The sequence below is a fragment of the Bubalus kerabau genome, chromosome 3 (genome assembly GCF_029407905.1).
Source record: "Bubalus kerabau isolate K-KA32 ecotype Philippines breed swamp buffalo chromosome 3, PCC_UOA_SB_1v2, whole genome shotgun sequence".
Taxonomy (NCBI): Eukaryota; Metazoa; Chordata; class Mammalia; order Artiodactyla; family Bovidae; genus Bubalus; species Bubalus kerabau.
The window spans coordinates 171,120,019-171,133,497 of NC_073626.1; the positions used below are offsets into that span (position 1 = coordinate 171,120,019).

A 13,479-nucleotide genomic window follows, 5' to 3' on the forward strand; every position below is an offset into this window, starting at 1 on the left:
TTTGAAAGATGCCGTCCTGTATTTGTCTCTAAATTGCTTACTAATCGCTAAACACATGCTCATGCCAATGTTCTCAGAGCCGATTACGTAGCATGTCACACTTGGTACCCTGAGAAAAATACCAGCAAATGCTTTCTGCAATAAATAACCATATGTGCCCTTACCATCCAAATTTTACTGAGAGAGGAAAATGGCATTGTTTGGAAATATATGCTGATTGGGTTCTTTTTTTTTTTTTCCTCCCCCTCTTCAAAGCATATTCAAGGACAATAGAGTGAACCTGGAAATGAGAAAAGTTCAACTTGAAAGAAAATGCCATTTTCCTTGGAGGAGGTAGGTAGTAATTCTTCCTTGAGTTCTTCTCATTAGCAGGCACCCATATTTTCACTTTCAAAGCCTTTATATTTGTGACTGATCCCATGAAGGGCATTGCTCAAGACACACAGGCTCCAGGGCCATCTGCCTTATTTGATTAATGGGGCTATTCTGAGAAATCATGGCCTGGACGAGACATTTTTAACCAGTTCTGTCAGAGGAAATCACCTCATGTTTACCTTCCACGATTTCAGTGCAGGTTCTCCCGAGAGGTACGTGAGATTTTATAAATAGCCATCATTTGCAAAATGTTCCAGAAGATTCTCCTTTGAAATAAGACTATCACACTAAATAACTCTTTCCATTGTTGACCTCAATGAAGGGGCAGTCATTATCTATAGGTATAGTATTCAAAAATAAAGCAAAATGCTTTTAAACACCATCAAGGAATAAGTCATTGATGATCAAATTTTAACACATGTTTAGAGAGAATTCCCTATTTATTCAATTTTTTATATTTATCTTTAAATTGGAGTATAATTACTTTACTATAATAATTATATATAGTATATATATAAAATTTACTATATATAATTATTAACGTTGTGTTAATTTCTGCTAAATAACAATATGAATCAGCTATATGTGTACATATATCCCTTCCTCTTGAGCCTGGTGGGATGAATTGAGAGAGCATCATTAACATATACACACTACCATGTGTAAAACTCACTCCAGTGTTCTTGCCTGGAGAATCCCAAGGACAGAGGAGCCTGGTGGGCTGCCGTCTCTGGGGTTGCACAGAGTCGGACACGACTGAAGTGACTTAGCAGCATGTGTAGAACTGGGGCTTCCCTGGTGGCTCAGATGGTAAAGAATCTGCCTGCAATGCAGGAGAGCTGGGTTCGATCCCTGGGTCAGGAAGGTCCCCTGGAGAAGGGAACGGCTACCCATTTCAGTATTCCTGCCTGGAGAATTCCATGAATGGAGGAGCCTGGCAGGCTACAATCCATGGGGTCGCAAACAGGAAGACACAATTGAGAGACTAACGCTTTTCATGTGTAAAACAGACATCTATTCAATTTGATCTGTTTTGTCCCTCAGGTTTTCTTTACTTGAAAAAGGAACGCCATATACAATATGAAACTCCTCAGGTTTTTTAATGCAAACATATTTTTTATTAAAGAATGAATGCATTTATGCTAAAGAGTAGTTTACATTTGTCGTGAAGCAGCAAGCGGATCTCCAGAAGGTGTGCTCCCCTCAATACAACTCCATGCTTATTCTACATGCCTTAAGACGGGACCCACGCTCAGGGGCACACATACACACACACAAATGCATACACGGACACACAGATACACAGACCAAAACACCGACACCACTTCTCTCTGGATTCTATAAACTCTCATTTAAGGCTTCTGTAAGGTGTCCCAGGGCCCCTGACATGGTTACCAGGATTCAAAACAGACTCTCAGACAGGAGCAGCAGCACCTGGAAAACTGTTCCTCTGCTCTCGGCCTTAAATGTGTGGGTTTTCACCAGTACTTTCAATGTCACTCAATGTTGATTCTTTGCATTTATGATATTTAAAGATCCATCAAACCAAGAAAACTCAGGCTGTCTTAGTGAAAATTTCTCATTAGAAATACCCAACAAACTGGCAACTCTGACCCTAAGAGATCAATCCAATTAGAAGAGAAGAAGGTCAGATTTCCCTTGCGAATGGACATAGGTTCTCTGGATAAGTCTGGTTTATAGAATCCGTTCCCTACTCGAGTGCCATGTTGAGTGATGGGTCAACGCTTCCTTAGTGATACCAGCTCAGATATGAAGCTTGCCATGAGAGAGTCATCAGATAGGATCATCAACTAAATAAGTTACATAAATTGCAGTTGAAGAAAGGACAGCCCACATGGGCTTTGTATACTCGATGATTACTCATTCCCTTTTTCTGAACTTTCTGTGGTGGTGGTTTGAAGCTCCCACATTGTTTGGCTGATTCTTTCATTTCCTTGGTTATTATTGTCTTCCCTTTTGGTGTCCTGCCATGTAGGTTGAGACTGCAATCCTGGAGGGATGGTGTAGTGGATTGGAAGGGCAGAGAGGGTGGATGGGCAGTGGCGGAAAGGGGCTATTAGTAGTTGCAAGTATTCTAAGAAAATCGATGAAGTGAATACAATAAGAACAGGGTGCTACTGGATATACTATGTAATAAAAGCATTGCCTTTAACTGTGAATTAACTGCCAACTATCAGGTTGTTAGTTATAAAGCTCAATAAAGCTGTGCTGATTTGCTTACTGAGGAGAGAATCTGAAACCAGCCAGGGGAGAGGAGCTCTGTGTTGTTCCTTTAGCCCAGAGGCCTCCTCGTCAGCATTAGCACTCACCATCTCCCCCCACAACCAGGGATTCTATAGGTGCATCTAACATTTTTGTTGGGTTTCATAAGGCAAGTTGGAATGGTGCATTGAATAACAACCGCAGTATATTTGCCCAAGAGTGGCGAAAATCAGCATGGAGAACTACAATGGAGGCATTGGAAAATGAGCCAAAAAAAAGAAAAAGAAAAGTCTAGAACTTCCCTCCCCATCCACACTCCCACCCTCCTCATAGTCACAGCAGCAGCAGATTTCAATGTAACGTAATTACTTTAATAATACATTTCTTTAGATTTAGAACTGCTCTTCTGAATTTAAAAAGCTTGGTCGGCCAATAATTTGGCAGTCTTTTCATCCCAAATTTGAATCATCGCTTATCCGTCTGTCATCTTGAATTCCTTGACCAATGCTGCCTTTGCTGAAGCTCTCTCAGTTCACTCAGCCATCGTCAGATTCTAATTCCTGGGATGCTTCTTCTGAGGAGCTGTTCCTGTGGATCCGGCCATCACTCTTCATACTGTGGAAAGTCTTCTTGAAGGCCTCCATCATGGCGTGGGCCAGCTTCTTGGCCTCCAGCTTGCTCTCACACTCGACAGCATGGCAGTCCATCTGGTAGGACAGGTCGTCATTAATCTCCCTGTAAACCCAGGCGAAGATGTTGGGGCTCACGTTGTGGTCGGCGGTGCAGTAGGCGATGCGGGCCACCTGGAAGGTATCCATGTGCACCGTGGCCTCCCCTTTGTGGTCGAGGTGATGGAGCCACACTTGGAATGGTCGGATTTCCAGGAGGGCATTGGCTGGAAAGACGTCTTCTCGGGCTAGTGTATGCTTCTTCCAGAGCTCAATGACTGGCTTTTCTGTGCAGCCTGACAAAAACTGCATGCCTGTGGTGGGCACCTTACCCAGATAGGTCACCTGCAGACAGAAGAGAAGAAAAAAAAGAGAGAGGTCAACAGTAGGCTCTTGATTCTAGCTGTTCACTCATGTCCCCAAAGAATCACAGTTTCACTCTAGAACAATGGAGAGATATCTTTATTGCCCCTTAAAAGAAGAACTGTTGGGACTTCTCTGGTGGTCCAGTGGTTAAAAATCTGCCATCCAATGCAGGGAATGTGGGTTCGATCCCTGACTGAGGAACTAAGATCCCACATGCCACAGGACAACTAAGCCATATGCCACAATTACAGAGCCTGTGCACCGCAATTAAGACAGGATGCAGCTAATAAATACATAGATAAATATTAACAAATAATAACTGTTGTCAAAATTTATATTTTTTTCTCCCTAACAAGTTGACCCCTTGACAAAGGTACTGAAATTTTTAAAACAGGGTTAGATTTTTAAAATTTAATTTCTAGAGGACTACTCTCCCTCCCCCAATCTCCTTTTAAACTCAGAATGAATGATTATGATCTTTTACAGGATTTGGCATTTCTTTGAAATTATAAATCCACTTGAAGTTGATTTTTGACCAAACACACACAGACTTTAATTATAAGAAAGAGTCAAAGGAATGTTGCCTCTGAAAAACAAAATCTTTATTAAACTTATCTCCTAGACAGATTCTCTTTGTAAATCTCTCAATGTTTGATTTCACTTAAGCTACTTATTTCTTAGAAAATGCCAAGGACACAAAAACTGTTCTATTTAACTGATGGTCTAAAACATGACTGTTTTCTCACCGAGGTAATGTTTAAAAATGGAGCAATAACCAGTTGTATTTCAACCCAAACAATTGTTTGTATCGGAGTATAATTGCTTTATAATGTTGTGTTGCAAAATGTATTCTGCTGTATTGCAAAATGAATCGGCTACATGTATGTGTGTGTGTGTGTGTGTGTGTGTGTGTGTGTGTGTGTGTGTGTATCCTCTCCCTCCCCTACACCTCCCTCCCATCTCCCCATTCCACCTCTTTAGGTCATCACAGAGCAGAGCTTTCCACTAACCATTCTACCCATAGTAGTGTATACACGTAAATACTACTCTCCCAGTTTGTCCCACCTGATAAAAATGAAAGACCTACAGATAGGTTAAGATTAAAACCCAGGTTTATCAAATAGCTAAACGAGCAGTACTAAAACTACCAGGCTCCTCTGTCCATGGGATTTTCCAGGCAATAGTACTGGAGTGGATTGCCATTTCCTTCTCCAAAAACAAAGAAAAGTAATTCCAAATGATTCAAATAGTATCCTTTAAAAAATTGATTTATAATATACCAAGAAAAGATGTTCACTCTCTGACTTTATTTTCCACTCATCAAGATAGACAGACCCTCTATCACCTGGCACGTGCATTATGCAAACACATAACCTGGCCTGCTGCAGTCCATGGGGTCACAAAGAGTTAGATAAAACTTAGCAACTGAACAACAAGAAGTATGCAATTTGGCTCAAAATAAGAGGCCCAGATATATATATAATTGGCCAGATATATATAAATAAGAGGCCCAATTATACTCTGGTCTTTTCCAAATACTTTTTGGAAGAGACTAGAAAGAGGTCCAGAGAAATGGTGAGAACTGAGCAAGGACATTTGGCCACAATGATTCTAAATCAATGTTTCTGTTAAGTGGACGTTAAAGGCCACACACAAAAGGTTCAGGACACAGACGCTGAGCCCCGGTGCGTGTTTTTGTGCTTCACTTCTCTCTTAGACAGGAGTTCACCGTGCTGTCCCTTTAAAAAGATGACTTCTTAGAAAAGAAGCACAAATGCGGCCCATTCTAGAAATATTTCTTAGGAACCTATTACGCGTAATTGCAAGGTGCCAGGTGGGCATGGGAGAAGGGGAAGATGGAGAGGTCCAAAATTAGCGGGCAGAAAGTAGCTGAATATTTGTTCAGAGCGGCATCTTTGAGCCCAGTGAGGTTGAAAATAAATCCTAGCTCCTCAGTTCACTGAGTGGGTAGTTCTGGAGAAACTGCCAGCCCTTTGCACACACACAGATACAGCTATGATGTGAGGCAGATGGTGGAAAGGGCAGGCAAGCAGTACCACAAAGTTTCTGTTGCTGTTAAGTCATGTCCCACTCTCTGCAACCCCATGGACTGCAGCACAACAGGCTCTTCTGTCCTCCACTATCTCCCAACTTTGTTCAAATTCATGTCCATTGAGTCGGTGATGCTCTCTAATCATCTTATCCTTTGCTGCCCCCATCTCCTTTTGCCATCAGTCTTTTCAGCATCAGGATCTTTTACAATGAGTCAGATCTTCCCAGAAGGTAGCCAAATTATTGGACTTTCAGCATCAGTCCTTCCAATGAATATTCAGGAGTGAGATATTCCTTTAGGATTGACTGGTTTGATCTTCCTGATGTCCAAGGGACTCTCAAGAGTCTTCTCCAGCACCACAGTTCAAAAGCATCAATTCTTCTGGGCTCAGCCTTCTTTATGCTCCAACTCTCACATTCATAAATGACTACTGGAAAAGCCAGAGTTTTGACTATATAGACCCGGCAAGGTGATATATCCACTTTTTAATATGCTATCTAAGCTTGCCATAGCTTTCCTTCCAAGGAGCAAGTGTCTTTTAGTTTCATGGCTGCAGCTACAGTCCACAGTGATTTTGGAACCCAAGAAAATAAAATCTGTCACTGCTTCCACTTTCTCCCCATCCATTTGCCATGAAGTGATGGGACTTCATGATCCACGAAATCCATGATCTTAGTTTTTTGAATGTTGAGTTACTAGCCAGCCTTTTCACTTTCCTCTTTCACCCTCATTAAGAGGCTCTTTAGGTCCTCTTCACTTTCTGCCATTAGAGTGGTATTATCTGCATATCTGAGGTTATTGATATTTCTCCCGGCAATCTTGATCCCAGCTTGTAATTGACCCAGCCCGGCATTTCACATGATGTACTCTGAGCATTTAACAGAGCCAGTGATGGCACTCACCATGCTTAAGGAACTCCTCTGGGAAGGAGTCAATGTATTTCAAGGCAACAGGGCTTCAAAGCTCAGACAGGAGCCCAGCAACTAGATGGTGAAGGGTAGAAAGGAGCAGGAAGGTAAGTGCTGCAGTGGGGAAAGTCCTCACTTTCTTGGGCACATGGGGCACTTTGGCCTGACCACACATTTGGCCTAGGACAGCCCTGAAGAGGAAACAGACGGTCTATGACCGCTGGATAAAAACAGGCTGAACTTTGAAAAGTGGTCTTGCATACAGTCTGAGGAGTGGGGCCTTCTCTGCTCTGGATGGAATGCCACTGAGGGTCTATAGTCCAATGGGTACCTGGATATGATGGAGGCTGTGAACTTGGAAGACTTTACGGATGCCAGGAAGAAAGACAAGTCCGGGGGCTGCCTAGCAGAAGACTGCTCAGGCAGGAAGTGTTGCAACAGCGCAACCAGGAAGCAAGGGTGGCCTGACTTAGGAGTGGAGGTGGTGGAAAGGACAGGGGAGACAAATGGGAACGGTATTCAAAGATCACACTGAAAACCCTTGGCAATACACTGAAGCGGGGAAATGACTCAGAAAGATCCTGCAAGTGCCTGCACTCTCCACGGACATGACTGCAGAACAGCTGTTTGTCACTCTGGATTCGAGTCACATTATAAAGATGGCTTTGTGAGGAAACGCACAACATAAGGTTCTTGACTTACTGAAACATGCTTTCTGTGTACGGTATTTATGATACCTTTATTATTCTTAACAACTTCATTATTTTAATTGAGGTGAAATTCACATTACATAATGTTAACCATTTATGATTCAGTGGCATGTAGCTGTCAAACTGTTATACAACCATCAGCTCTGTCTCGTTCCAGAGTATTTTTATCACCACCAAAGGAGATCCAGTATCCATTAAGCAGTCGCTCTTCACTTTCCCCTTGATCCAGACCCTGGAAACCACGAATACGATCTCTGTTGCTAGAGATTTACTATTCTGGAGAGTTCACACAATTGGAATCACAAAATATGTGACCTTCTGTGTCTGGCTTCTTTCACACAGCATAATGTCTTCAAGGTTCATCTAAGATAAACCATGTATCAATACCCCTTTCTTTTCTATGACATCTTTACGTTTGAAGTAGAAAAGCAAATGGAGGAAACTAGTATGAGAGCTTGAAGTGAAAAGCATTCTTTCTTACTGTCCCCTGAGACTAGAAATAGCTATGTTTGTATCTGTTATATTTGATAGAAACATTCTTCAGATGGAGACAATCTCCTTTGATGTGCTTTCATCTCTCTCTCTTCCTCTCTCTCAAACACACACAATTTTTAAAAAATTATACAGTGATTTCTATCATGATATAAAGAATAAATTTTTAAAACTTTGTTACAATAAGTTGTTTATGATTCCTTCCAATGAAAAGCAGTAATAGTAAAATTAGTAATAATAACATTTTGACAACTAAGGAAAAATGTATTCCTCATAAATATTTATTATTTAAAAACTAAAGGTTTGAAGGAAAATAACGTTTTATTTTTGGAAGTTTGCTTGAGAGAAGCATAGAGCTGAGATGATTAGCTTAGAGAGTTTAATAAGACAACAATGAATGCTCTATAATAATATGTAGACATTTCTTCAAAAAACAATTTTAAAACACTGAGGTTCAACGTACACACAGATATAATCTCCTGGTACTAAACTTACCAGGAAAGTAATCTTAGCGGCCTGTTTTTACTATCACCTAAACAACATGGGGTCGCTAAGAGTTGGATACGACTGAGCGACTTCACTTTCACTTTTCACTTTCATGCATTGGAGAAGGAAATGGCAACCCACTCCAGTGTTCTTGCCTGGAGAATCCCAGGGACGGGGGAGCCTGGCGGGCTGCTGTCTATGGGGTCGCATAGAGTCGGACACGACTGAAGTGACTTAGCAGCAGCAAACAACTCACTAAGGATCAAGTCCCACATCATTGTTTACATAGGTCTGCTGCCAAATCAAGTCACACACTGAACAGTAACAAGAAATACTTGCATCACATTTTAGGCAAAAAGCACTGTGTCCATCAGATCCATCAACAGCCCTGTAGGTAAGAATGGAATTTTATTATCACTAACCTGGATTTTTTTAATTGGAATATAATTGCTTTACATTGTGTTCATATCTGCCATGAAACAAAGTGAATCAGCTATATGTATATACCTATCCCCTCCCTCTTGGGCTCCTTTCCACCCCACCCCACCCCAAATGTCTCCCCTACTAGGTCATCTCAGAGCACTGAGCTGAGCTTCCTGTGCTATACAGCAACTTTCCACTAGCTATCTGTTTTACACATGGAAGGGTGTATAGGTCAATTTTAATCTCCCAACCTATATTTAAAGACAAGAACTGCAGATCAGGTGGTGGTTCCGGGTACATAGTGTATACTACAAAGTGTTGGGAATTGAGCAATATTGTGGTGATCTAGGAAAGCTGCACAGAAAAGACAGCCTAAAAAGACACTCGTTCAATTCTTAGACCACTTTATTATTATATGAGAATCATTTCCATGTAGCTTCACTTTTCAGCCATTTATTCATCTTTCCCATCTTGGAGCTGTAAGAGAAATTTTAACATTGTATGAACACCCTAGAAACCATGAGTCTTCCTGAAGAAAGAATCACATTCTATCGTCTGGTGCTTTTGTAAATGACACTCCCTTCCATACCTGGGCATTTCTTAAAACTTTATTCTCGTTTTATAACTGCAGAAAATAAGGTTCAAAAACCCAAACTTCTCAGGTAAAATGGAACACAAAAAATAAGGAAATATATATTTACATGCATCATGTAAATATACATTATATACTTTTACAGATATTTATTATATATGATCTGTTTATAGTCCATGGGATTTCCCAGGTGAGAATACTGGGGTGGGTTGCCATTTCCTTCACCAGGAAATCTTCCCAACTCAGGATCGAACTCAGTCTCCTGCATTGGCAGGCGGATCCTTTACTGAGCCACCAGGGAAGCCCATGTATATATTACCTGGTTTCTAAAACTCAAACACATATAATCTATTTACAATGAAACCAAAGATTCAAGAGGGAGGGGACATATGTACACCTATAGCTGATTCATATTGATGTTTGACAGAAAACAACAAAATTCTGTAAAGCAATTATCTTTCAATTAAAAAATAAATTAATTTAAAAAAACTTTCAATCTAAAGAGTTTCAGACTTTTGGCATCTTTCCAAAAGTTTCCTGTGAACAGAGAGGCATAAACATGTTCTAACAGCACTAATCCTGAATATTCCATTAGCTTCATCTCACAAAGTATCACTAAGCCTGCAGATGGAGACAGGCTAAGAGCGGATTATGGGATGACGCCTCTCAACTGCGATATTGACAAGGGCCAACTTTCACACCAACTGTTTGCTGGGGCACTGCAACTTACGTCTGCTTTTAACTGGGATTTGCCACGGAGGCCAGAGGCTGCAGCGAACAGACATGCCCTTCCTCCAAGCACAGAATTAGCAAGCATGCATCTACAACACCAGAGAAAGGCTGATTCTCCAGTGGTGGCAGCTCCAGTCCTGCTGCTTGGCAATACCAGGGTTTCGGCAAGGCTCTTAGCTATGTCGTCTCTTTGATAAAAACGCACTGCATGTGTGTATGCTAGGTCACTTCAGTGTGTCTGACTCTGCAGCTCTATGGACTGTAGCCCACCAGGCTCCTTTGTCCATAGGATTCTCCAGGCAAGAATATTGGAATGGGATGCCATGCCCTCCTCCAGAGGATCTTCCCAACCAGGGATTGAACACCTGTCTCTCACATTTTCTGCACCGGCAGGCAGGTTCTTTATCACTACTGCCACCTGGGAAGTCCCCCCAAAAAATACACTGCTGCTGCTAAGTCGCTTCAGTCGTGTCCAACTCTGTGCGACCCCATAGACGGCAGCCCACCAAGCTCCCCCGTCCCTGGGATTCTCCAGGCAAGAACACTGGAGTGGGTTGCCATTTCCTTCTCCAATGCATGAAAGTGAAAAGTGAAAGTGAAGTCGCTCAGTCGTGTCCGACTCTTAGTGACCCCATGGACTGCAGCCTACCAGGCTCCTCCATCCATGGGATTTTCCAGGCAAGAGTACTGGAGTGGGGTGCCATTGCCTTCTCCCCAAAAATACACTAACCCTGCCCAAACCTTCCTAAACAGTCCCAGTAATGAGCTCCTCTCCGCTTCCTATAAGGTGTGGCCAACACAAAGCATAAATCAGGGAGTGTAACTTATGCCCTGGGTAAACCTTGGGACGTCAATGTAACTCTACTTTGTTACCTTTGGGGAACTGATAGCTTTGTCTGAAATCCCATGAGATTACATCAATTAAAAGAATATGTTAATAATTTGCGTGTGTGCTTAGTCACTCATTTGTATCCAACTCTTTGTGACCCTTGGACTGTAGCCTGCCAGGCTCCTCTGTCCATGGGATTCTCCAGGCAAGAATACTGGAGTGGGTTGCCATTTCCTCTTCCAGGGGATCTTCCCAACCCAGGGATCAAACCCAGGTCTCCTGCCTTGCAGGGAAATTCTTTACCACCTGAGCTTCCCTCGAAGCTCAGACGGTTAATAATTTGGTATATCCTTAGAGCAGGGATCCCCACCCTCTGGGATCTAATGCCTGAAGATCTGAGGTGGAGCTGATGTCACAATAATAGAAATCAAGTGCACGATCAATGTCATGTGTTTGAGTCATCCCTCCCCCATCCGTGGAAAAACTGTCCTCCATGAGACTGGTCCTTGGTGCCAAAAATAGTTGGAGATTGCTGCCTTAAGGAAATATAGGAAAAGAATTATCTGAAGAAGTTTCCCTAGAAATGGAATAAAAAGAATTCTCTAAGTAGAGTTTCCTTGAAAATGGAATGCAAAAATGATAAAATGATGCATCAAGACAGTCTCCCCTCAGAACGACCCCTTTAAATCAGCCCGGCTATCATCCTAACTGGCCCGAGTTCCGGAATTCTGTCTCTGAGCACTTTCCCCTAATATGCCAATTATTTACTACCTGCCTGAAGATTTCCTAATTCTCCTATTAAGTTCCCCAGTGTCTGGCATTCACCCATACTATTGACTATAAGTCAGTGGGAAAAAAAAAAATTCAGGCTTTGAAGTGATTTTTTCTTTAATTTTTTATATTTAGTTTAACAGAACTGTGCCTTATGGCTCTGCTTTTCAAGGGAAATAAATAAAAACTATTTTAAAAATTAATTCTCTCAAAATACCAAAGATTTAGTGATGCTCTGCATGCAGCCACACCCTCTGTGCTTATGGGACCACAGAGAACATGTGTCTCAATAAATAGAAACCCTGAAATATGGGGTTTTAGCCAGGTATCCTCTTATGTCAACACTCCAGCAGGGATTTACTCTAAATATACATATAGAGAGATCCCTTCTTGCCCCAGTCTTCCTCGTGTGGGAGACTTGTTTGCACACCCCTCTCCAGGCACATCCTCCTTGTGAGCGAGAACACAGGACTCAATGTGCAAGGCTGCCTCAAGGCTTCTACCACTGACATAGCTAAGCACCGATGGAGGGTCTGTGAATGAGCACCCTGTCATCTTGGCCGTCTATGAAAGAGGTGAATGTTTTCTCCATGAATAAGTCCCTTCTGAGCCTCATTCTCAGGAGCCGCAAGCTTCCAGAGTCGCAAAGCAGATGAGAAACACAGAGTCACAAAATTGTTCCCTAAACATCCAGAATGGTGGACAGATATTTTTCAAGATAACTTCCCGAGGTGCTGCGACAAAGGGACTTGGAAGAAGACGAGAAGATTCTTCAGGAGGAGTCACAACCCATTGGAAATAAATGCTGGAATCTTTCCCATGGTTGCAGAAACAGGCTTTGGGCAAGAAACTTATTAAGAATGAATCATTCAGAGAGAAATAAACAAACAGAGAAAAAAAAAAAAGAGAAGTTTTCCCCTCTGTGTCATTCAATGGCATAAACCAATGCCCAGACACAGACGTCTGTAATGTGTGTGAATAGGCTTTGCCCAGTCCCAGTTGAAGTATTTGAGGATATTCGTGGCATGTGAAAATGTGGAGAGGCCATGGAGCCAAGGGGCCCGCCAGAGTGTCTGCATCATTAAGAGTGTCAGATCAGGAGAGACCAGTGTCCTCAGAATCTCTGCTTCCCACCCATGAGTTTTCCAACACCCCAGCCAGCTCTCCATTCATGAATCACTGTTCCCACCTCTGTGGCAAAACAACCCTGGTTTCCCAATGTGCATCCTACTGGCAGAGCCGGCACCATTCCATTCCTTCCTCTTGGTGGCCTGTCCATATTTCATTCTGGCCTGAAACCGCCTTGGTGAGGACCCAGGATCATCTCCCCTTAGACTGTACAGCCAGACGGAAAGGGTGATAACAGAGGTCCCTGAAGGACGGTAGGAGATGGATGATGACCTAAGAAACCAAGGACCTGGTTTGCTTCAGTCTTCAACCTTCCAGGCTGGATAAGCCCAACTACCTGACTTCAGAGGCTCAACTTTGGTTCACTTTACTATGTGGCTTCTCTGAGAAGACACGTCAAGAACAAAGATTCTCCAGAGGCCTTTCCTGGGATATAAAAGATCTTTTTGTCCTTCATTTTCTGTAGGAGACTTCCTTTCCCCTGCTAACATTAAACAACATGATACAAACACAGGATGCAGAAGACGTAACTGGGAATTCTAACAGCCTGTGGGTTATAAGGCGGAAGATGAGACAAAGAGCCACTCATACTCCTGGGCCAAATTCCAGAGCCAAGCTCTTCTGTTCTCACATTAATTCCCTTTTGCACATTTCAGAGAAAAGGTAAAGGACAAAATCCTGAGATTTATGATGCAGGCTTGAATCTACTCCTTCCTGGCTGGT

The 13,479-nt window shown here is 42.4% G+C and overlaps 1 protein-coding gene across 5 annotated transcripts in view; it reads right to left on the reverse strand.

Annotated features, from left to right (window-relative positions):
* Positions 1-1,934: 1,934 nt before the first annotated feature.
* Positions 1,935-13,479, reverse strand: part of PID1 (phosphotyrosine interaction domain containing 1) — a 262,015-nt gene continuing 250,470 nt past the window's right edge. For all 5 annotated transcript variants that reach the window (XM_055573664.1, XM_055573665.1, XM_055573663.1 and 2 more), the window contains one exon: positions 1,935-3,611. In XM_055573664.1, coding sequence (XP_055429639.1) covers positions 3,135-3,611 — 477 coding nt within the window. In that variant the 3' untranslated portion in view covers positions 1,935-3,134. The remainder of the gene's footprint in view (positions 3,612-13,479) is intronic.